The 25,422-nt window shown below is 46.7% G+C and overlaps 1 protein-coding gene across 1 annotated transcript; it reads right to left on the bottom strand.

The window, feature by feature from the left end:
* Window positions 1-10,036: 10,036 nt before the first annotated feature.
* Window positions 10,037-24,815, bottom strand: CILP (cartilage intermediate layer protein; the record flags this gene model as incomplete). The annotated part of the gene is made up of 8 exons (XM_081111181.1): window positions 10,037-12,973; window positions 16,476-16,633; window positions 17,775-17,883; window positions 19,372-19,686; window positions 20,299-20,478; window positions 21,616-21,885; window positions 22,744-22,836; window positions 24,725-24,815. 8 exons carry the CDS (start codon window positions 24,813-24,815, stop codon window positions 10,605-10,607), a joined length of 3,585 nt encoding a protein of 1,194 aa, XP_080967307.1. The 3' UTR covers window positions 10,037-10,604.
* Between the last annotated feature and the right edge of the window lie 607 nt (window positions 24,816-25,422).

The raw sequence follows: 25,422 nt of genomic DNA, 5'->3' as shown, positions 1-25,422 counted from the left end.
TTTGCTTTCTCCTGCCTCTCTAGTCTATCACCAATGGATTTCTTGTAACCCACCTACGTCCCTTTCCTTTGATTGCAATGCATAAATACAGATGTAACCCGCCATTCTCCTCTACTAATGAAAATTTATGATGTAAATGTTTTAAAGAATCAAAAATAAACTCAGGAATTGTTTTTAAAATGAGCAAGTAATTGGAGGTTATCAAACATGGCCAGATGGTTTTTGTTGTTGTTCTTTTGCAAATCTTTTTTTTAAGATGAAAAATATAATTGTTAAAATTATATGGATAAATTGTATTAGTATTTATGTAGTGGCAAAACTATCTTAAGCATTAGGACAAAATAAAGACATTTTCAGATAATAAAAACTAGATATAACAAAGTTGGAGGACTCCACACTTCCTGGTTTTAAAACCAACTTCAAAGCTACAATAATGACAGAGTGGTACAGCCTGGCTGGGTGGCTCAGTTGGCTGAAGCATCGTCCCATACACCAAAAGGTTGAGGGTTTGATTCCTCGTCTGGCCATCCCTAGGTTGCAGGTTTAATCCCTGGTTGAAGGTAACCAACCAGTGTTCCTTTCTCTCCCCCATCTCCCCCTCTCTCTAAAACAAATAAAATAAAATAAAAATCAATGAACATGTCCTTGGGTGAGGAGTAAAAAAAAAAAAAGACAAAGTGGTACTGTCATAAGAATAGACAAATAGAGCAATATAATATATTTAAGAGTCCAGAAGGAAACCCTTACATTTATAGCAATTGCTTTTCAACAAGGGTGCTGAGCCCATTCAATGGGAAAGAAGAATCTTTTCACCAAATGGTGCTGGTCAACTGGATATCCACATACAAATGAAGTTGGAACCCTACCTATATACATGTACATAATGTAACTCAAAATGAATCAAAAACCCAAATGTAAATGCTAAAACTATAAAGCTCTTAGAAGAAAGTGTAGGTGTTAAGTTTATGATCTTGGATTACCTAAGGCAACAGTTCCCTAGATATGATACTAAAAGGATACGCAACCAAAAATAAATGAATTACACTTCATCAAAATAAAAAAAAGTTGTACTTCAAAAGACACTATGAAGAACTAAAAAAGACAGCCCACAGAAAAATATGATAAGGATCTAGCATTCAGAATATACAAAGAGAAACCAAGATGGCGGCATAGGTAAACACCGGAAATTGCTACCTCTCACAACAAATTCAAAAATACAACTAAAAGACAAAACGGACATCATCCAGAACCACAGGAAGGCTGGCTGAGTGGAAATTCTACAACTAGAAGGAAAGAGAAAAGCACACTGAGACTCAGAGGAGCTGCAGAGGTGGAGTGCAGAGGTACGGAGGCACACGTGGCAAGGGCTGGCAACTGAGGATGCGGCTGTCTTTTTGAATCGGGAGGGACTCTCAAGCCCCCAACTGCTCTGAACTCCAGTTCTGGGAAGTCTCTGGGTACCCGGACTCGTGAGGGAGAGACTGGATGGTCTGACAGCCGGCAGAACTAAGAACTCGAGGGCGGCTTTCTCTCAGACGTGCTTGCAGCGATTACCAGGACACTGAGACATGGGGCCCCTTAGGGCAGGGCTGAGGATCAGCCATAGCTGCTTGCTCCACCCTGTTGATCCCCTGAGACCCCGTCCCACCCAAGCTGAAACAGAGGCTTTTGCATATGAATGCCCTTGTCCTTTGCAATCTGAGAATTACCTAACAAACTGCAGCTGGGCCAGACAGACCCAGAACTTCCAAGAGAAGGCCCAAGGCCCCACAGCAGCTTGCATTGCTTCATAGCTGGGCCTCATTTGGGCACCTCCAAACCCCAAACAAGGAAGGGGAATCTGCAGATCTCTCCATAGCTTCTGCTGGGTAGCCTCAGGCATAGACTAAATTAGCACCTCCTTAGATCCAAGAGCCAGTGTACCCAGTGGTCAGAGTGGGACCATCCAGATTACAACTCCTCAGATCCATAAGGAACACACTCAGGGTGCAGACTCAGTGAGCACCAAAGCCCCACTGAAGCAAGTCTTGCCCTGGAGGAGTGTCTTCAGCACAGAAGTTCTCCCACTGCAGGCACAGCTGATTCTCAAAGCCAATAGGTCTGGAGGTCAATTCCTCCCAGTGATACCTACAACAATCAAGGCTTAACTACAACAAGACTGTGCACAAAGCCCACAAAGGGGTGCACCAAGAGTGTCCACCTCGGGTAATTGGGGAGGCTGAGCCACTGGGCCCTATAGGACACCTAGCACAGAAAGCCACTCTATCAACACAGGAAAGCATAAAAAATGCAGAGACAAAGAAACAGGTCACAAATGACAGAAATGGAGGAAAGCAAACTACTGGATATAGAGTTCAAAACCACACTTATACAGATTTTGAAGAACTTTCTAGAAACCGCCGATAAATGTAGTGAGACCCTCAAGAAATCTAGTGAGACCCTTGAGGTTATGATAAAGGACCAACTAGAAATTAAGCATAAACTGACTGAAATAAAGGATATTATGCAGAGTTCCAATAGCAGACTAGAGGAGCGCAAGAATCAAGTCAAAGATTTGAAATACGAAGAAGCAAAAAACACTCAACCGGAAAAGCAAAATGAAAAAAGAATCCAAAAATACGAAGATAGCATAAGGAGCCTCTGGGACAGCTTCAAGCGCACCAACATCCAAATTATAGAGGTGCCAGAAGAAGAGAGAGAGAAAGATATTGAAAACCTATTTGAAGAAATAATGACAGAAAAATTCCCCTACCTGCTGAAAGAAATAGACTTACAAACCCAGGAAGTGCAGAGAACCCCAGACAAAAGGAATCCAAAGAGGACCACACCAAGACACATCATAATTAAAATGCCAAGAGCAAAAGACAGAGAGAGAATCTTAAAAGCAGCAAGAGAAAAACAGTCAGTTACCTGCAAGGGAGTACCCATACAACTGTCAGCTGATTTCTCAACAGAAACTATGCAGGCCAGAAGGGAGTGGCAAGAAATATTCAAAGTGATGAATAGCAAGAACCTACAACCAAGATTACTTTATCCAGCAAAGCTATCATTCAGAATTGAAGGTCAGATAAAGAGCTTCACAGATAAGGAAAAGCTAAAGGAGTTCATCACCACCAAACCAGTATTATATGAAATGCTGAAAGGTATCCTTTAAGAAGAGGAAGAAGAAGAAAAAGGTAAAGATACAAACTATGAACAACAAATACACATGTATCAACAAGTGAATCTAAAAATCAGATTATTCAAAATAATCTGATGAACAGAATAAACTGGTGATTATAATAGAATTAGGGGCATAGAAAGGGAGTGGACTGACTATTCTCAGGGGGGAAAGGGGTGTGGGGGTGTGTGGGAAGAGACTGGACAATAATCGTGCACCTATGAATGAGGACAGTGGGGGAGGGGGGGTGGTGGTGAGGGTGGAGGTGGGGGGAAACCCGGTGGAGGGGAGCTATGGGGGGAAAAAGGGGAACAACTGTAATAATCTGAACAATAAAGATTTAATTAAAAAATATATATATACAAAGACCTCTTAAAACTCAACAATAAAAAGACAAATAACCCAATTTTTTAAATGGGTTATAGACTGTATGTTTGTGTCCCCCACCTTCCACTCCAAATTCATATGTTGAAACCTAATCCCGAATGTAATGGTATTAGGAGATGAGGCTTTGGGAGGTAATTAAGTCATGAGTGTGGGACCTTCATAAATGTGATTAGTGCCCTTATTAAAAGAAACCTCAGAGAGCTCCCTTGCCCCTCCCACCATGCATCTATATCAGTGATGGCGAACCTTTTGAGCTCAGCGTGTCAGCATTTTGAAAAACCCTAACTTAACTCTGGTGCCGTGTCACATAGAGAAATGTTTTGATCTTTGCAACCATAGTAAAAAAAAGATTTATATTTTTGATATTTATTTTATATATTTAAATGCCATTTAACAAAGAAAAATCAACAAAAAAAATGAGTTCATGTGTCACCTCTGACACACGTGTCATAGATTCGCCATCACTGATCTATATGAACCAGGAAGCAAACTCTCACCAGACACCACATTGTCAGCACTTTGATCTTGGACTTCCCAGCCTCCAGAACTGAGAAATCCATTTCTTTCTTGCTTATAAGCCACCTGGTCTTTGCTATTTTTGTTATAGCAGCCTGGACAGACTAAGACAATGGGCAAAGGATTTGAATAGACATTTCTCCAAGGAAGATATACAAATGATATGAATAAGTGTATGAAAATATGCTCAACATTATTTGCCACTAGTAAAATGCAAATCAAAACCACAATGAGATACCACTTTACACTTACTAGATGGCTGTAACTTAAAACAAAAATGCCAAGTGTTGGCAAGGACATGGAGAAACTAGAACCCTCATATAGTGCTGGTGGAATGTAAAATGGATGGCTGCTATAGAAAACAATTTGGTAGTTACTCAAAACTTAAACATAGAGTTACTACATGACCTAGCAATTCCACTCCTGGATATATACCTAAGAGAATTGAAAATATATGTTCATACAAAAACATGTACATAAATGTTTATACCAGCATTATTCAAAATAGGGAAAAAGCGGACACAGCTCAAATATTCAACTGTTTAATAGATAAAATGTGGTATGTCCATACAATGGAATATTATTCAACCATAAAAAGTAATGAAATATTGATACGTACTGCAATATGAATGAACCTTGAAAACATGCTAAATGAAAGAAGCCAAACATAAAAGACCACATATTATAAGAACGCATTTTTGGGAAATGTCCAGAATAGGCTAATCCATAAAGACAAAGTAGTTGCCAGGGGAGTGGGGGAGGAGGATTAGGGAGTAACTGGGTATGGGATTTCTTCCTGGGATGAAAATGTTTTGGAAATAGACAGTGATAGTGGTTTTTAAAACTCAGTGAATATACTGAGTTTTTAAATTGTATAATTTAAAATGTTGAATTTTATGGTATATGAATTATATTCCAATTTTAAAAACCTGATAATTCTACCAACAACAGACCTTCACTAAAATAATATCTAAAAGATATTTTTCAGGCCCTAACCGATTTGGCTCAGTGGATAGAGCATCGGCCTGCGGACTCAAGGGTCCCAGGTTCGATTCCGGTGTAGGGCATGTACCTTGGTTGTGGGCACATCCCCAATGGGGAGTGTGCAGGAGGCAGCTGATGGATGTTTCTAACTCTCTCTCCCTCTCCCTTCCTCTCTGTAAAAAATCAATAAAATATATATTTTTTAAAAAGATATTTTTCAGTGGGGGTTAAAGGGGGGGATGAGGACACATTTGTAATACCTTAACTAATAATAAAATATATATATATATTAAAAAAAAGATATTTTTCAGGAAGAAGAAAAATAACCTTAAAAGCAAGGTCCAAGGTGATAAACATGTAAATAAATCTAAACAAACATGGCAATATTAAAATGCTTGCTTTGAGAGGCAAAAAATAACTAAAATATTGTGAGGGGCGAAGATACAGTTCTTTAAAATAGTTTATTGATTTTTAGAGAGAGAGTTAGGGCCAACAGAGCAACATGGGTTGACTGCCGCTACACGCCCCCTACTGGGGATTGAGGCTGAAACCTGTGCATGTGCCCCGACCAGGAATGGAACCAGCAACCTTTTGGTGCACAGGATGATGCCCAGCCAACTGACCCACACCGGCGAGGGCTGAAGATACTATTTAACTTTGATTTTGTTAAAATCCGTTTATAAAAATAATTCAAGAGAAAACACTAAAAGGACAGAAAAAGCGTAAGACTCCCATATCAATATAAGGGGAAAAACTGAATAAGAAAACTATTGCTCAATCATAATGCTAACAGTAAAAGAGAAAGGTGATTTAAAAAAATCAACAGGTAAGATGATAAAAACAAGTGCAAACACAACTAATTATCATATATATTTATGAGAGTCGCTATTCAAAAGACAGATTATTAGATTAGATCAACTAAAACTCAGCTATATACGGTTTACAAGAAACACATTTTTAAAAGACACAGAAGCCCAGTGATTCCACTTCTGGGAATATATCCAAAGAAATCCACAACACTAATTCGAAAGAATACATGCACCCCTATGTTCATTGCAGTGTTATTTACAATAGCCAAGATTTGGAAGCAATCCAAGTGCCCATCAGTAGATAAGTGGATAAAACAGCTATGGTATATTTACACAATGGAGTACTATCTCACCACTAAAAAAAAGGAAGGAAATATTACCCTTTGCAATTGCATGGATGGATCAGGAGGGTACTATGCTAAGTGAAATAAGCCAGTCAGAGAAAGACAAATACCATATGATTTCATTTATATGTGGAATCTTATGAACAAAATAACAAAACAAAAAAAAAGATAAATAAGGTTAAAAGCAAAAAGATGTTAAAAGATTTACTGAGCAAATACCAAAAGAAAATTTGGAGATATATTATTTAAGACAAAAAAGCATTATGGGAACAAACAACATAGTTATACATATAACAATAAAAGATTCAACTTACAAGAAGCATAAAAATTCAATACATAATAGGCAACCATTAAAATAACCTCCAAATATATAAAGCCAAATTGAGGATCACAGAGAGAAATGGACAAGTGCATCATCTAGTGGACAATCTCAACACACTCCTTACTTACTGAACAGAACAATTAACAATTTGAGTTAATGGTCTTATGTAGAAACCTGCACTCAATGATTAGGGAATACACTTTTTGGTTTTTTTCAATTGCACATGGAAACTACAAAAACTGATCAACTGCTAAGTCATGAAGCAAGACATCAGATTTCAAAGAGCAGGTACCGCACAGATCTCATTTGATGTGTTTAAAATCCCTTGATGTTTGGAAATGAAAAACCCTAAACTTCTGGTAAGCCCACAATGATCTGTTCACTGTCACCTGGAGTAGTCACCTTTTGCAGTGTCTCCCAGTTCGCCAGGATTCCCTTTCTCTAAGAATTGCCCCATCTCCTCAGCAACCATGACTAATAGGACTGCCCCTAAGCAACCCCCTCACCCCCAACTATAGCCACAGTTGGTTAGACCAGAGGTGGAGCCCCATTTCACACTGAGCCAATCAGATCCTCTCTCCAAGGAATCTGGGCTTAGGACAGGACTCTTCTTTGACTTGAGAAACGGCCACCTCTTCTATGAATCCAGGCGAGCAAGATAGCTGATCTGCAAAGAGAATCTAAGGGTGCCTGCAAGAAGAAGAGACTGCGAAATAGGCTGACCAGAGAGAGACCTAGAAAGAGGAGGGAGAAACAGTCAGAGAGCCCATCTGAGAAGCAGAGCAAGACTGGGTTAGAGACTGAGAGAGAAACCACTGAGTGTGAGGGAATGAGAGAATCAAACCCAGAGAGAGTGATGGCCTGGATTCAATGGCGTTGCGGTTCCTGGTTCCAGTCCTTCCTGTTGTCTACGGGCACCCAGTTACTTGTAAGTAAAAGCCCTCCAGTGTTCAGTCCCACCTCCATTCCTTTGCTCTGGCCAATCACTGTGCTGGAAACCACCTATCCCTGCACTGCCTCCAACTTGGCTTGTTTAAATTTTCTCAATCTTTCAAGACTCTGTTCTTATCCTGATATCTCACTGACATTTTGCTCTATCACCCTAGCTGCTAGAGCTCTCCAAACTATAGAGAGCATCCTGCCTGGAACACTCCCTTGGTTGGAGCAGAAGCAGCCTGATTGGCCCTGCTCTCTTTCGGCCTGTGCCCTTCCTCCCTGCCATCTGCTGTCCATCCCCATACAGTTCACACTCAGTAACTGGGTGACCAGCCAGTATACAGCAGGCTGGGACCGAAACCCCAGGGTTTTTCTGAAATGAACGTTTTGTCCATCTAGTGTGCAGAGTCTCCACGGGGGAGGGGAACACCCGGTGAGTCATCAGCAGTTTGGTCAAGTGAAGGCATCCTGGGAACTGTGCTCTTAGCCTCACTGAAAATCATGGAAAGGACTTTAGAGATGGGTTAGATTCTAAGCTAGACTGACTCCTTCACTTAAAAAAAAAAAAAAAAAAAAAAAAGCAAAAAAGCTATTGAGATATAATTGACATATAACATTATATTAGTTTTTTTCTTTATTTTTAAATATTTTCCCCATTACCATTTATCCCCCTACACCCTCTTCTACCTCTAATATTGTATTAGTTTTAGTGTATAACCAACTCTTTCATTTATAGAGAGGGAAAATGAGGTCCAGGGAAATGGACCAAAGTCATGCAGCTAGCAGGCAGCACACCTGTCTTTGGAAGTAAGAGGCTTAGAAAGTAGGTGCCATGAGCTCAACAGTGTTTCCTTTTCTGAAGGCGAGGTATTTGCCCTTCCCTCCCAGCCTCCAAGCTGTTTCTGCTTGTGCTCCTTGCTCCTGACAGCCACAGCTTAAGCTCCTAGCTAGCATTTAGTCCTTAAATTAGATGTCACCTCCCCCAAGAAGCCCCCTCTGACTACCACCTCAAGTGGTAGTGCCACTATGTATGGTATATTTTATATACTCATACAATCCAGTCCACCTATACACATGGCTTGGCATAGAGTAGATAGATACTCAATAAATGTTTGGTAAGTGAAGAAGTCAGGTGCCAGCTGCCACCTGCTGGAGTCCAGTTATTCAGGCCCTCAATGAAGAACAGAAAGGGAAGGTCATGGGGCGGGAGCCCAGCCAGCTCACTCTCCCAGCACCCCTCCCGGTGAGCTGGAAGGGAACGGGTGGAAGGTTGAAGCAGCACACACTGACTCCTAAAGCAGTATGGCAAGGCGTCTGTGCTGCAGATAGTTGAACACCGACCCTTTGGGAAGGTCAGTCAAGCCCCACCCCCAAGCAGTCAGTGAGAGCTGCTCCCTGGGAAGCATTGTCTGGAAGTGAGTCAAGGAGCAATCAATCATAAGCCACTGGGCCCAACCCTGCATGTGCTCCCTTTCTCAGAGGTCATGGGGAAGGGGTGCTCCGCCAGAGACATTTCTAATTGATTATGAACCAAACCCCTGGGAGTTGGGCAGATACTGATCCAAGAGTACAAATCCAGTCCAGGCTAGAGGCGGCCAAAAGGAGCTGCACTGGGCCAGCCAGGGGATCAAGGAAAGCTCTTTGTCCTGATTATAAATAACGCTCTTTCCTCTCCCGATCCCCATGGCCTCTTTCCTGACAGGAGGGATTGGGAGAGGGGCAGTCAGTGCATCTTACCCAACCCCACACCCCTCTGCCCTGACTGTCCATGTCTCCAAGATCACTTTGGAACCATCCGCCAGCCTCTGATTTACTATTTTAAACCAAACCTCTTTTCCAAAAACAAAGCCCTATTCATTTGGGCCAGTTGTTTTACTCAAGGAACAGGGGCTGTCACACAATAGAAATCTGGTGTCTGGAAAAGGTGGATGTCTTTAGAAGAGCTTGGAGGGGGCGGGGGGAAAGAAAAGAGAAAGAAAGAAAGAAAGAAAGAAAGAAAGAAAGAAAGAAAGAAAGAAAGAAAGAAAAAGAAAAAGAAAGAAAAGAAAGACAAAGTCCATAATTTCTGAGTGAGGCCAGCCAGCCCAGCTGGAGACGGCAGCAGGCTGTGGGGGTTGCTGAAAGACCACTTGGCCAAGCCGTTGTATACGTTTCCCAGTATTGGAAAGAAAGGAAAAAAGAACATATTGGGACATGTGTTTAGCTTTGCTCAGGAGTCCAGAACATGCTCACAACTCCAGGAATCTCTGCTCTTCTCTGTGAGTGGAAAATATGATCCACGAGTGCAGACTCGACCGTGGAGTGTGTGTCTAATTTCCCAGCCCTGCCACTTACAGGGGCAGCGGCTCATGCCACCTTATGATCACTTTCCAGAGTCCCCTCTTCTCCCTGAGCAGCTGGGGTTAAAAGACAGGATAGTGGTCTCAAAGTCAAGTACAAAACGTACATTTATTGACATCTACTCTGAGCTGCACTGGGCTTCTAGCAAGAACAAAAGCAAATGTAAAGGGAAACATACTAATGTAATTACCAACCTGGTGCATTGGATACGAGATGTACTTTCCAGACTCGATGGAGAAATTATCCAATAGTCAATAGCTTAACATGAAATGTGCACTAAGAGTTCCAAATCCAGTAAAGAAATAACTTATTTACATTTCAAGTAAAAATATTGGAGTTTATTATTTTATTTTACCACCATTTATATGTATGAACAGTGATGAAGACCTTGCTTACGTCCTGTGGAGCAAGACCAGGAAGTATACTTTATATTGGTTATTTCACCTTCAACTTCAGATTATCATGATCGTAAAGGTGGGCAAAACCATGCAAAAAGAAAAGGAAGGGGACTTCTATTGATGGCACCAGATGAAAAACAGTCAAAGCCACAAAGTTTGCCAATGGCCAATTTCTGGTGTTTCTTTTAAAGAACAGATCAAAGAGGCTTTATTTTGCCATTTCGGGGGCTACGCGCCAATCAGTATCATGGGACAAAGACAGTAAGTAAAGGCATGAAGAAACAAACAAGCAAACTGCACCAGAACAGATGTGCTTAAATTAACCAAGTGACAGTTTGTGCGTCAGTCTCACAATGGCTGTCACGTGAGGTTCGGGGGGCGGGGGGGGGGGGAGAAGTACCACAAGACTTAGTTGTTTAGAGGCTGCTGAGCAACCCCACGAAACCTCAGGGAGGCCATCCCTCCAGGCCGGCGCTGGCCACCCCTACTTGCCCGCTGCTGCCTCCTGGTGGGCACTCTTCCTCTGATAGTGCTGGGGACAGGGGTCTGGACTGGGATACTTTGGAGGTACTGGAAGGCACTCTGGCGACCCACCTGCCTCTCTATGCAGTTAAAGGTGAGGGCCACTCCCACATTGCTCTTCATGACTCTGGAGGAGCCATCTGATGTGCCATCAAAGCACCGGCCAAGAGCGATCTCCTTGGCCACACGAGGGTCCTGGTCAGTGACAGTGTAGATTCCATAGTTGTGGCCCAGTGGATCCAGGGGCGCCAGCATGGTGTACTCACTGGTGTCATTGTTGACTGCCAGTGGTAGGTGGTTGACCAGGTACTCATGCAGCATGGAATTCACACTGGCTCGATGGCAGCTGCCTTGGGGAATGATCTTCACTAACGTGCGGTCCACACGATCCTGGTCATAGAGCATCCCACTGCACTTGAACTCCAAACAAGCAGATGAGACATTGGGCTGGTCCCTATCCCGTGTGCTTTTGACATCCCGGATGCCGTACAGCTTCCCCACAGTCTGTCGGTGGGTGCCCCCCATGTTGCGGGATCGCACATTCACCTCCAATGGCCCCACGATCTTCACCTTAATGTAGCAGGCCCTGAACTCCATCGGCTTGGGCCACCATGCCAGGTAGTCCTCAGTCCAGCTCATGGGATCGTCTTCATTGAAGGGGACAGTATTGTAGTCATACCGATCCCCCTCAATCCGGTAGAACCGGAAGTGGGCTGCACTAGGCGGGGCCTCCTCGCATGCCCGGAGATTCTCAAAGGCATAGATGGGTCCATTGCTCTCCTCAGCTGAGTTGGGCCTTGGCTTGGCCATGCTGATCTGGAAAGCCGTCTTCTTAACCCGTGGGTCCTCATGGTCTGTCCGACGGTACTTGAGCTTGTTGAGGTAGGGCTGAGGGACACCAATTGCATTTGGATTGAATTTAGGAGAAGATGCCACTGCTTCCAGTTCTTCCCCAGCCAGGCTTGCCAAGACATAGGCAGAGTAGGCATCAGGGGACTGGTCATCACAGAAGGCAGGCAGACAGGCCCCATTGGGGCCCGTGATGACACTGTCAAAGCGGCCCCAGGCCCTGGGGTTGGATGAGAAGCCAGTCCTGGGCTCCAGGTTGATCACAGAGACCACAACCCCCTGGATCTGCTCACTGGGCAAGAACCTCTCACTCCTGTAGGCCCTCACCTTGATAAAGCACCTCCTGCTTTCAGGGACATCCAAGTTAAAAAGCCTCCTTTCTCGGATCTCCATGTTGCCCACCAGGAAGGTTCTCTCTTCCCTCTTGTTCCGTCTTTGGTTTTCAAATTTAAAGTCACCTTCCTCTTCCCATAGCCCCGTGTCTGGGTTGAGCGACCAGAGTTTCATCGTGGACACATGCTCTGGCATCTTGACCTGGGTCGAGTCAAGGTGAACCTTCACCTTGCCAGCATTGAGTGACTCAGAGGTGGCCTCATCTCTGAAGTCCACAGAAAACATGCCATATGTTCGAAGGGGGAAGGTGTCTCCATCATCATTGATGAAGTTCAGGTCACTCTGGGTGGCCGTGGCTGTGGAAATATTGCGGGGATCCAGGAAGGTCACACTCGCCTTTACTTTTCCTGTGTAGGGCTCCCCGTTCTGCTTGTAGAAACTCTTGGAAGGGATCTCCAACTCCGCCACAGGGTCTTCACCATCCACCTCCCCCAGGGGGATGATGTTGGTCTCCGTGGCCTCCAAGGTGATGGGCTCTTTCCGCCGAAGCATCTTGATCTCATGGAACACTGCACTCCCTTTCTTGTTGAAGGGCAGCACCTTGGTAGTGTTGACGAACTTCTGCAGCCTGTCCACAAATGTGAGCACCAGCCTCTCCGTGTCCTGGGGGATGTGGAGGGTGAAAGTGCCCTTGTAGCCAGTCATGCTCACACGGTTGCTCCCCATGTACACGTGGCCAAAGCGCATGGGTTCCCCATTGTCGGCAGCGCTGACGCGGCCCCGCACAATACTCCGCGTCTCCGTGCAGCGTTGGCAGTTACACTCCTTGGCCACCTTGGTGGGCAGCGTGTACCCACTGCACTGGATCTCCCTCTCCTCTGTTTTGGAGATGCCACAGCAGTGCTCCACAGCATCCCGGCACCTGATCCCATTATCCTGCTGCCCTGCACAGGTCTTGACAGGGCAACGGCCCACGTCATAGTAGAAGGAGTTGGTGGCATTCTGGAAGCAGTCATGAGGCAACCGGATAAGGTAGCTCTCAGGGGTTGGGTTGCACGGAGCCTCATCAGGGGCTGTGGAGGGAAACGGTGTGGCTATTAAATGTAAGGTCACATCCTACACAAAAGATACCTTAACCTCACCTCTATACAGTGCTTTATCGTGTTCAAAGTACTTGCATATCCATGATCCTGATTCTCACCAAACTTCTCTGAGAAAGATGAGCAGCTGTTGTTGCTAAGCCCCCTTTATACATGGAGAAGTAGAGTTGGTTGCTGAGACCACCACAGTAATGGCTCTCATTGGAGATGAGCCATTAAAATCTGTGAGGGTGTGTTGAGTTACCACCCAAATTGTGAGTGCTGCTGGCATATAGTGGGTGGGGGCATTACTACTCTGTGACCTGGAAAGCCTGGCACTTTTCTGCATAAGGATTTTTTCTGTATCCTGCATGACTTTCACATATCCCACCAGACATTCATGTAGGTGGAAAACTTGTTTAAAATGATCAGAGCCTAGTATTTTTTTTATGTGACTTTACCATAATTTGAATTTTTCCAAAAATGCAGCTACCATAAAAATCAAGCTAGGATTATACTTTGTTTAGCTTGGGAAAATAGCAAGAATTGTTCCTTGTCTCAGAAAAATCATGTACTTACCGCCTTACCCAAGGAATGTGAACCACCACAATGATACCCCTGCATCCCTCAGTATTTGCAGCTACCACATTCACAGTGACTGGATTCAAGTGCAAGTGTGTGACCTCTTGGTTGGCTTTCTTGTGCAATTATGCCAAAGCCTTTAGATGCTGGAAGCTAATTCCAGCATGTCATAAATGCAAGAGTTTCATCAAAAGGTTGATGGAACTTGGGGACTCAGCAAGGGCTGAATCACATATGTTATTGCCTGCTGGAATGGCTGAGGGCATTTCCCCAAACCTGAAAAGGATGCATAAATGATTGCTTGCTGCCAGACAGCTGAGGGCATTTCAATCTATATGTTACAGCCTCCTACTGGCCAAACACCTGAACAGCCAGAGGCAATTCCTCCAATCTGACAATGGATTCTATATACTAAACCTTGGCCTTTGATATATGTATATCTACCTTGCTTTAGGACAATTTGTGTTAATAAAAAGCAAGGGGTCCAGAGAGACAGGAGAACTTGGTTTCTTTAGCTAAGAAACCAAAATGCCTTCCAAAATTACGTTTTGTCTCTGGACTATTGATTAATTTACACACACAGCCTTCTCCAGATTCCTGGAACCCCTTGCAGATGCCGAGAAACACACACCGGCATTTAGATATTGAAACACATATTATTTTGTATTAAAATTATTTTCTTTTTATTTCTCCTTTATGGTATAGTTTGGGATGTGTGCATATATACTTGGCAATTATATGTAGTTAACTTATTATCCATATATTTAACTTCAGAATAGAAAATAGTTTGTAAATGTGAAGTAAATACTTAAACATTTGAAGTATTAAAGATAACTGTGACAAAGGGGGAGCACTGGTGTTATGGGTTGGGAACCACAGCTGACAGGGCTCCACTGTTGCCAAGGTCCAACTGTCCTGTGCCTTGAGGTCTGTTGCTCAACTTTCTTGGAGTCTGTAAACTATTCCAGAACCCTTCCAATAAATTTTCTCTTCCTCTGCCTTTTGTTTGGTTTTGTTTAGGCCAATTACTAAGCTATCCTCCTTCTCTCTCACTTTCCAAGTACAGGTTCCTGATTGATTTTGACCTTAAGTCTTTCCCCTCAAGCGCACTTCTTTTTCTTTTCTTAAAAACATTTTTATTGATTTCAGAGAAGAAGGGAGAGAGAGATAGAAACATCAATGATGAGAGAGAATCATTGATTGGCTGCTTGCTGCACGCCCCCAACTGGGGGTCGAGGCCGCAATCCGGGCATGTGCCCTTCACTGGAGTCGAACCTGGGACCCTTCAGTCCTCAGGCCAGCGCTCTATCCACTGAACCAAACCAGCTAGGGCACCAACTCCTTAAAGCCAGCTCTAGTCAGGTCACCCTTTCTTATAGAGCAGTGGTTCTTTAAATACAGTTCCTGCCGAAACCGGTTTGGCTCAGTGGATTGAGCGTCGGCCTGCAGACTGAAAGGTCCCAGGTTTGATTCCGGTCAAGGGCATGTACCTTGGTTGTAGGCACATCCCAGTAGGAGATGTGCAGGAGGCAGCTGATCGATGTTTCTCTCTCATTGATGTTTCTAACTCTCTATCTCTCTCCCTTCCTCTCTGTAAAAAATCAATAAAATATATTAAAAAATATATAATAAAACATATCCACATTTAACATTTAAAATAAATAAATAAATACAGTTCCTCATGTTGTGACCCAACCATAAAATTATTTTTGTTGCTACTTCACAACTGTAATGTTGCTACTGTCATAAATCATAATGTAAATACCTGATATGCAGGATGGTCTTAGGCGACCCCTGTGAAAAGGTCATTTGACCGCCAAAGGGGTCGCGACCCACAGGTTGAGAACCGCTGTAAAGCATCTCAACTTGCTACTTCTATACCTTTGCTCACACTGGCCCCTTAATCTGGCCATTCTTTAAGGCAGTGGTTCTCAACCTTGGCTGCACATTAGAATCACCTGGGAATCTTTTTAAAATCCTGATTTCTGGGCCTCATCCTCCGGAAATTCTGTTTCTTTGTTACTAATGTTGTGGCCCCACCCCATAACAAAGAAACAGAATTTCTGGAGGATGAGGCCCAGAAATCAGGATTTTAAAAAGATTCCCAGGTGATTCTAATGTGCAGTCAAGGTTGTGAACCACTGCTTTAAGGCCAGGGCTTTATAACATTGGCTGTAAATTAGAATCACCTGGGAAAGCTTTTAAACTGTGCATACCCAGCCCACATCCCAAGCCAATGAAATAAAACTCTCTGGGGGTGCCTGGCCAGCAGGGCTCAGTGGCTGAGTGTCGACCTATGAACCATAGTTCATGGTTCTGGAGGTCATGGTTCAATTCCAGTCAGGGCACATATCCAAGTTATGAACTTGATCCCCAGTGTGGGCGTGCAGGAGGCAGCCGATCAATGATTCTCATCATTGATGTTTCTATCTCTCCCTCTCCCTTCCTCTCTGAAATCAATAAAAATGTTTTTAAAAAAAAACTCTCTTGGGGAGGGGGAGGGGGGTAAGTTCCAGGCATCTGGGTTTTTGTTAACACCACCAACCAGGTGAACCCACTGGTCATCCAAATCTAAGAACCACTATTTAAGCCCCAGTTGAAATGCTGCTGTCTCAAGGAGCCACCCATGGTCACTCCTACCTAGAAAGTCTCTATCTCTCGTCTAGAGAGGCCCATTATCTCTTGCTTTAACTGCATTTGTCTATCTTTACTCGTCCCTTCATTACAGTTCCTTGCCTCTCCTGGGGTGGCAGCTCTGAGAGGGTAGAATTGGGGTCTGTGACATCTTTGTGTCCCAGAGGACGTAGCACTGTACATAGCACAGAAAAGCTGGGGTTTTCACTGCCCAGTTATGTCCACTGAGGTGCTCCCCAGTCCTGCAGTAGAGGCTCCCCAGGGACCCTGCCAGGCTTACCTATGACAATCAGCTGGGCGACCTGGGACTTCACAGCTCCCGCGTCGCTCTGGGCCTTGCAGAAGTACTCCCCCGCCTGGTCCCGCTGTAGGTTCTTCAGTAACAGCTTGCCGTCGTGCTTGTAGAGGGAGGGGTCCAGCAGCGTGTTGTTGTGATACCTGCAGGGGATGGAGAGGTGCAGCCTGAGGGGGCAGTGCCATAGAGACAGAGAGACAGATGGCGGATGGGTCCCTGCCGATGCCAATACCACCTGTGACATAGCTCACCCAAGAGCACTGATTGGCCTGGGAGTCAAGGGACTTGCTTGAGTCTCAGCCCCATCACTCGCTGGCTATGGATCCTTGGACAAATCATCTCACCTTCCTTAGCATCAGCTTCCTGATCGATAAAATGGGAGCCGTGCCTCCTAGCTGACATCACAGCAACACTGGGTGGTCAGACAAGAGAGCGGCTGTGAAATGGTTGTGAAGGGTTGAAGGGTGCAGGACTCACAGCCACAGGAGACGCTGACCTCGTTTGCCTTTGTCGGGGAAGCAGGGCTGAGGAACCTCGTTCTGAGGAACCTCGCAAGTCATGACCCAGAGACCAGAGCGGCTCTGTAGGGACCTCAGCCTCGAGAAGGCCACACAGGGCTTCTGGTTGTCTGTGTGGCCTCAACCCTGTGGCCCCCACTCATAAGTGCCAACTTCCGGCCCTCGCCGGTTTGGCTCAGGGGATAGAGGGTCGGCCTGCGGACGGAAGGGTCCCAGGTTTGATTCCAGTCAAGGGCAGGTACCTGGGTTGCAGGCTCCCTCCCTGGCCCCAGCCCTGGTCAGGGCTCATGCAGGAGGCAACCAATTGATGTGTTTTTCTCACATTGATGTTTCCTGTCCTCCACTCTTCCACTCTCCCTAAAAATCAATGGAAAAATATCCTCAAGTGAGGATTAACAGAAAAACATAAGTGCCAACTTCTGGGCTCTGAACCTGGGCCTTACTTGTAACTTTATTCTGTTGGTTAGTATTATGATTAATAAGATCAGGCCACCCAGCTGGTGTCAACCTATGAACCAGGAAGTCATGGTTTGATTCCCGGTCAGGGTACATGCCCCAGTTGCAGGCGCGATCCCCAGTGCGGGGCATGTAGGAAGCAGCCGATTGAGGATTCTCTCTCATCTTTGACGTTTCTATGTCCCTCTCCCTTCCTCTCTGAAATCAATAAAAATATATATATATTAAAAAAAAATAAGACCAGACCGAATGCAAGAAAGATCTGGCTGCCCAGAGAAGAATCGGGCAGGGTAGCTGTCAGAATACTCACCAGAAATACTGGTCTGGACTGGGCTTCCCTGTGGCCTTACAGCACAGGGCCACGCTCTGCCCGGCTCTCCGTGCCTTTGTCTCGGGGTTCTTCACAATGTATGGAATCTCTGGGACAGAAGAGGAGAAATGGTGCTTTGGGTTTTCCTTTGTGACAGATCCTCCAGAGCTTTGCTTCCTCGGGTTCTTTGACAAGTGTTAAAATTGTATGACCTGACACACACCCCACCACCCCACCCCCCACCTGCCCCTCCGTAAAGATCCTAATTAGGGTACTGATCCAGAATGGTGCCCACCCCTTCTACCTTAGGGCCTGCTTCCGGGGCCTCTCAAGCAGCATCCAGGTGAGGCAATGGAGAACCAAGGGGATCTTGTGCCAGCCAAGATTCCCAAGCACGGCCATTGAAACAGAGTTGGGCCCTAACTGGTTTGGCTCAGTGGATAGAGCATCGGCCTGCGGACTCAGGTTTGATTCCGGTCAAGGGCATGTACCTTGGTTGCGGGCACATCCCCAGTAGGGAGATGTGCAGGAGGCAGCTGATTGAAGTTTCTCTCTCATCAATGTTTCTAACTCTCTATCCCTCTCCCTTCCTGCTCTGTAAAAAATTAATAAAATGTATATATAAAAGACTTTCAGTTTCTTAAAAAGAAAAAAAGAGAGTTGGTTGTTTTAAATAAGACGATATTCCTGTTGCGCTGCCTCCGGCAGAGTTTTCCAGCCATTCTGTACCATTTCTGAACCCGCAGCCGCTCTCTGTCTCTTCCTGACCTCCACACCTCACACTGTATTGTAATGACTATTTGAATCAGGTGGTCCAGGGAAGAACTCATTTCAGGAAGCAAGCCATGCCAATATCTAAACAGAGTATATAGCAAGTGCAAAGGTCCTGAGGCAGGAGTGTGCCTGTGTGTGTGAGGAACAGATAGGAGGACATTGTGGCTGGAGTAGAGTGACTCAGTGGGGGCAGACAGGAGGACACTAGAAGAGCAGAGCAGAGAAGTAATGGGGGGTGGAGCAGATGATGTTGGGCCTTGTAGGTCATGGCAAGGATTTAGAGCAGCGGTTCTCAACCTGTGGGTCGTGACCCCTGTGGGGGTCGAACGACCCTTTCACAGGGGTCGCCTAAGACCATTGGAAAACACATATATAATTACATATTGTTTTTGTGGTTAATCACTATGCTCTAATTATGTTCAATTTGTAACAATGAAATTGGGGGTCACCACAACATGAGGAACTGTATTAAAGGGTCGTGGCATTAGGAAGGTTGAGAACCACTGATTTAGAGTTTTAGTCTAAGGCCCCATGGTCGGCAAACTGCGGCTCGCGAGCCACATGCGGCTCTTTGGCCCCTTGAGTGTGGCTCTTCCACAAAATACCACGTGCAGGCGCGCAGGTACAGTGCGATTGAAACTTCGTGGCCCATGCGCTGAAGTCGGTATTTTGTGGAAGAGCCACACTCAAGGGGCCAAAGAGCCGCATGTGGCTCGCGAGCCGCAGTTTGCCGACCACTGGTCTAAGCAAACTGGGAAACCAGTTCTTAACACTGCAGTCCCTTTATTTAAAAGTCCCCCCCTACCCCAGAGAACTTAAGTACCTGCTCTCATGAACTCTGCATTGATGGTGGCTGACTTCAGTCTAGTCTTGGGCATTGTGAGCTTGATGGGAGCAAACTTGGTCTTTGTGATCTTCAGGGTGCTTTTGCCATCTGGGCACAAGCCAGGGACTCGGAATCTCCCACTACTGTCCGTCCGGGTCAGTGGCTTCAGTGTCTTGGTCATCAGGTAGACAGTGGCCCCTGAGGCTGGGGCACCCCCAGGGAGGGAGATGGCCCCATGCAGCACGAAGTCCTGGCACATGCAGGCATCACAGTCAGCATTCGCCTGGCCCATGTGGCAGATCAGGTCACAGGCTGTGGAAGGAGGGGCCACGTCAGGAGGTCTTATGTGGATTCGGGCCCTCCTCTGGCCCCATCTCAGCCTGTGGACTCACATATGCTTCCCCTCCCCTTTAGGCCCTTGTTACCCTTCCTTATCAGCCTGCACGACTAATTCCTACCTATCTTTCAGGACTTAGCTTGGGACACCTTCTCTAGGAAGTCCTCTCTGATTCCCCAGTGGTCGGCAAACTCATTAGTCAGCAGAGCCAAATATCAACAATACAACGATTGAAATTTCTTTTGAGAGCCAAATTTTTTAAACTTAAACTATATAGGTAGGTACATTGTTATTAATTAGGGTACTCCTAAGGCTTAGGAAGAGCCACACCCAAGGGGCCAAAGAGCCGCATGTGGCTTGCGAGCCGCAATTTGCCAACCACGGCCCTAAGCTATGATAATGGACCGCTGTGCTCCCACATTAACCCTTATAGCCCTAGCCCCCATCAGAGCACATAATAGATGCTCAGTTAATACTTGATGACTGCATGAATGAATGAATCCATCTCCATCTGACCCTTTAACCTACAGAAGGCTGCTTCAGCCTCCACGCCATTCCCTGCCTCGTACCAGGAGCAAGAGTGGTACCTGTACAGGCCTGGTCCGCACAGAGCCGTCCCTCCTCGGTGGCCTCGCTGCACAGTGACACTGTCTCTGCCAAGCAGGTGCGTGTTCGGGTCTGGACCCCCGTGTGACCACAGGCAGCAGAACACTTGCTCCAGGGAGACCATGAGCTCCAGATCCGGTCTGTGTCTCGGCGCAAGGATCCTGCAAAGCAGGATTGGCAGACAGTCTGACTTCCCTCCCAAGGGAACTCTGTCAGGAAATCTGACCCTAAGGCTAGTTTTGCTCAGAGAGCAGGACCTCACTTACATCACAGATGTCTCTGATATTCATATTTACTACAATGATTTTTCCAATGGGAGGAAGTCAAGAGCCTTGAGGAAGTGGCATTGCTAATTTGCACAAAGACACCATATGGTCAAGCGCTGGGAGCTGATATGCTGCCCCAGGCTGTGCAGGGTTAGCATCATCTTCTCTGTCCACCAGTGTGGAGACGGCCACCAGGGCCTGGGGCTGCGGTGATTCAGACATCAAACCCTTTTATGCCTACCTCCTCACCTCTGGTCTAAGGTCTGTGTGCAATAATGGGGGCTTCAGACCTTGCTCAGGAGACCTTGCCCAGCCTGAGCTCCCAACTCCAGATGACCACCATCGCCACCTGGGCTTGTAAGCACTGACGGAACCCCAAGAGGTGAGGGTCCCCATCCACAAAGTGGGCAGCCGGCAGCTTGCTCTGTATTATCCAGTGTGGGGAGGGAGGAAGTAAAGAGCATAAACTTTTGGACTTTGCAGACACGGACATGGGTTCAGACCTCAGCTCTCCACTTACAGCTGTGTGATCATGAGAAGTTACCTAACCTCTCTGAACATAGCGATTCCTCACAGGCCAGTTGTAAAGTCTGAATGATGTTGATAACCAGCACAGTATCCGGCACAAAGGGACTACATGGAAACTAACATTTAGTGAATGTTACCTGGGCTAAGCCCTCTATATTCATTATCTCCCTTAATCCTCATAAAAAACAAAACAAAAACCTATGAAGACTTACTAATATTACCTGTTCTATGTGTGAGGAACCTGAGGCCCAGGGACTAAGGAATAGAGTTCCCGGCCCAGGCTGGGACCGAGCAGCCCAGCTCCAGAGTCTGTGGTTTTCACCACATGGGCACACGTCCCCGGTGAAGTGGAGTGAACGAACAGCACCCAGAAACACAGAACAGGAAGATTCGGGCTCTCATGACACGGGCTGGTTATTACTAGGGAATCAGGGCCTGTGTAGGTGTGCTACCCAGAGGTCCCATGGCCAGAGGCAGGTAAGGGTGGGGGCCGCACAGGCTCACCTGGTGGGCAGAGGAAGCGCACGGTGTAATTGGAGCAGTTCTGGCCGGGCCGCTGCTCCCTGTTGAGGCACCAGAAGCCCTCACGGGGGCTGCCGTGGACCACCTGACCAGTGCTGCCCGCGGGTATCCAGTCAGTGGTCCGAGCCTCCAGCCGCAGGGGCCGAGCACACACACGGTCCCCATAGTAGAAGTGAATGGCATCCAGTCGCTCGAAGTCACCCTGCCCGCCTGGGTGGTCAACGTTGAACCATGTTGTCCACTCGCCAGGAGCTGAGAGATAGAGCCAGGTTGGGGAGGAGCCAGGCCCTGGAGCCCCAGGTGAGCTCCAGTTCCCTTTTCTGTTCCGTTCTGGGAGTCATCCCTGATATCACTCAGGCTCCTGCCCAACGCCCTCTATTGGTCTCAGGACCCATCGCATCCGTCTCTCCAGCATCTCTCCAATCTCCTGCCCTTCTGCATCCCTCCACTCCCGCCAAAGACTCCATATTAGCAGCCTGGCTTTCTGCCTGGTCTCTCTACCTCAATTTCCCTCCGACCCCACCCCCAACACGGCAGTCAGGGTGAGCTTTCTTCATGTGGGTTGATCTCACACTCCCAGCTTTAACTCCGTTGGCCAAGCATTTAGGGTGGTATGAGCTGGCCCCTGCTACCTCTCCATCCTCATCTCCCCCACTCTCTCCCCACCAGCCTATGCTCTGGCCCCAGCAAGCCCTCCAGCATTCCTGAAACATATCAGGCAGATTCACGATTCTGGACTGTTCTATATAGTAGGTGCCTCTGCCTGGACAAAGACATAGGCCAAGTGCCTTGTAAAAGTGGGTTTCCAGCCCGGCCAATGTGGCTCAGTGGTTGAGCGTCAACCCATGAACCAGGAAGTCATGACTGGATTCCTGGTCACGGCACACACCAGGCTGTGGGCTCAGTCCCCAGTCGGGGGTGTGCAGGAGGCAGCTGATCAATGATTCTCATCATTGATGTTTCTACCTCTCTCTCTCCCTCTCGCTTCCGCTCTTTGAAATCAATAAAAACATAACTTTTTAAAAGCGAGTTTTCATACAACCCTGAAATTATGCCCAAGCTCAGTAAACACCCCCCTGGTGGCCCCTCCCAGCTCCAGCCACAACTCACTCTCCAGGGGACTCGCAGGCTTGGCAAAGTTGCTGGGGGTCCTCTTCCCAGGTCGGACTCTTCTCACAGATTGGGTGAGCATCATCTGCCTCCCTGGGGGCCAGGAGTGGGGGGAGAGGCCAGAACTGTTAGTTATCAGGGCCCAGGGGTCCTCTCACTAGCCTCTCAAGAATGGTGGATGGAGCATAAACACAGGACATGTGTTCAAATCCCTACTCTGCCACTTACTGGCTCTGCAACCTCATTAAGAGCTTTATTTCTCTAACCCTGCTTCCCCACATAATAGGGCTGTATTAATAGTCCTACATCATAGGGCCCTGGGGCACATTCAGGGCGACACTGAGTGGAAAGGGAGCTGGCATGTAGTGCATGCTCAACCAACGGTCACTTTCTTTTTGCTCGCGTTCTAGAAATGGGTCTTTGGACGATGGGGAGCAGCCAGTGGGTGAGAGCTCCTACATTAGGGTCCGGCCCTGTCCTTGCCAGAAAGAATGGAGGCTTATTTTCCTCATCTGCAAGGTGGGGATATTAATCCCCGCTTCACAGGGTGGTCCGGTTGGCATGAGGGGCCTGTGAGGTAACAAGTGAACATCCCTAAAGTATATGAAGATTGAGAACATGAGATCCAGAGGTTCTGCCACTTCCTACCTGTGTGACCTTGGACCAGATACTTCACTCACCTGACCCCTGTTCCCGCATCGTAAACAGAGGATTAGAATAGCTCCTGCCTCAGAGGATTGTGGAGATTAAATAAACACATTCATAAAATCCACCTAGAACAACGCCTCATACACAGTGCCTGCTGAGTAAGCGTTAGCAACAACTCCTGTTAGCTCAATGCCTGGACCCTAGATGTCCATTTCCCTTCTCTTGGCAAAGTTGGCTTTGAGAGTCCATCCTCCCCCTAAAGGACTTACTTGGCCTAATTGGAGCAGTGGGTGTCAATTTTCTGACCCCAGGGTGGAGGCTTCTGCCTTAGGATGGATACAAGATCGCTTCCAGCCCCACCCACCTGAGGCGGGGTTGGGGCTCCAGAATGGGAAAGAGAAAGGAGAGCAGAGGGCTGCAAAAGCTTTGAAAGGCAATTAACTTCCATGCGAGGAGCCAAATCAGAATTCTTTAATTGGGGTGATAGGAGCTCCTCTAATCAGATGACTCTGATTTCCCTTCAGATGGCTGAATTTTAATCAGCTACACAGCAGCAGCTGTCAGGGCAAAAAGAGCAACCAAGGCAGGAGCTGGCACAGGGTTGGCAAGACGCCGAGCCAGCCTTTGTTCCCGCATCTGTGGTCACAAAGCCTGCAAGGCGTGCAGCTTTAAAAGAGAGGTTTAAGCGTTTAAAAAATATATATTTTTTTGCTTTACCTGAGTATGCAGTTAGAAATCAGGAGAGAAAGGGCAGATGGAAGGGAGTATACAGGATAGGACTAGGAGTTCTGACACGTAGATAGATGCCTTGGAGAGTCTAGTAAGCAAATTCTACCTATTCCTTCGAGAACTCAGTGTCACCAGAAGATGGGGTTAGAGGACAAGGAGACCAGAAGGGGCTCTCTAGTCTGTGAAATTTGGCTGCAGGGTCTAAATAAAATTGAGCTTTAGGCCAAAAGAATTTCCATGAAACTAAAACCAGATCGACCCCCAAATCTACTTCTGAGAAAATAGTCCCTTGCTATTTCCTTTTGCTTTGGCTGCCAGGAAGCTCAGAGCTAAATGTATCACTCACTGGTGGCAGCCCTCTTATCTTTTTTCCTCCCTCTGAATGACAGCTCATTCTTCTCCTCGCTTAAAACATTCTGTTCTGTGAGTTTTAATATTGGGAACTATCTCAAATCCTTTGGAGAAACAAGCAGGGTATAAATGTTAAATACATCTATAAACCAGCCTCAGGGCTTAAGGCAGATGCGTAGTTGAGTTCCAAACCAGACATGACTTCACTGTGTCAGGTCGGGGATTGGGGAGACAGCAGATACTTAGCCTGTACCCAGCACAGAGGTGATCTCCAGGCCCAGGAAGAAGAAGAGCGCCCAGGCCTTGGGCCCCACCATCTTTCCCCCGGGCTCTGTGGGGAACATGACGGGAGATGAGTGAAGGTGCTTCACAATGTCAGGTCGTCCCTGGAACGTGGTCCCCTAGGAAGCGTCTCAGATCCAGTGACCTGCAAAGAAACAAAGCTTGTCAGGTCCTGTGTTTCTGACTCACCTCTTACGGCTTCAGCAGAATTATTTCTTGACCTGTCAAGGGTGGGAGAGTGCACAGCATGAAGTCTTGTGGAAGGTGACACCCGCCAATGTTGCGAATGCAGGCAGCGAGGGAGGTGCGCAGGCTCAGAATGTGGGTTCAGATGAGGCAGACCTGGATTCACCCCCAGGGTCCAGGTGCCAGGGCCCCACATCGAGATAGGGCACAAGGGAGAGCAGGTTCCTTGCCAATGAGGAGAGGCCTGGGCTCCCTCCCAGCAACTGCTGGGTGAGTCATTAATTACTTCCGAGACCTGGGTGTGGGGGCATGTTTTTGCTACCCTTTCAGGGGGCTCACATTCTTTCATAAAGAAGCTACAATATTAAGGCTGTGAAACCCCAACCCCGACTATAGTGACACGGCAAGCAAGCTGGAGGGCACAGATGCTTCAGACATACCCCCTCCATGAACACATTCCCAGATGTGCACGGGCTGCAGCTG

Source organism: Myotis nattereri, assembly GCF_964212035.1.
Source record: "Myotis nattereri genome assembly, chromosome: 1".
Classification (NCBI taxonomy): domain Eukaryota; kingdom Metazoa; phylum Chordata; class Mammalia; order Chiroptera; family Vespertilionidae; genus Myotis; species Myotis nattereri.
Note: the sequence above shows the minus strand (reverse complement) of the source record. Positions and strands in the feature narration are given on the sequence as shown.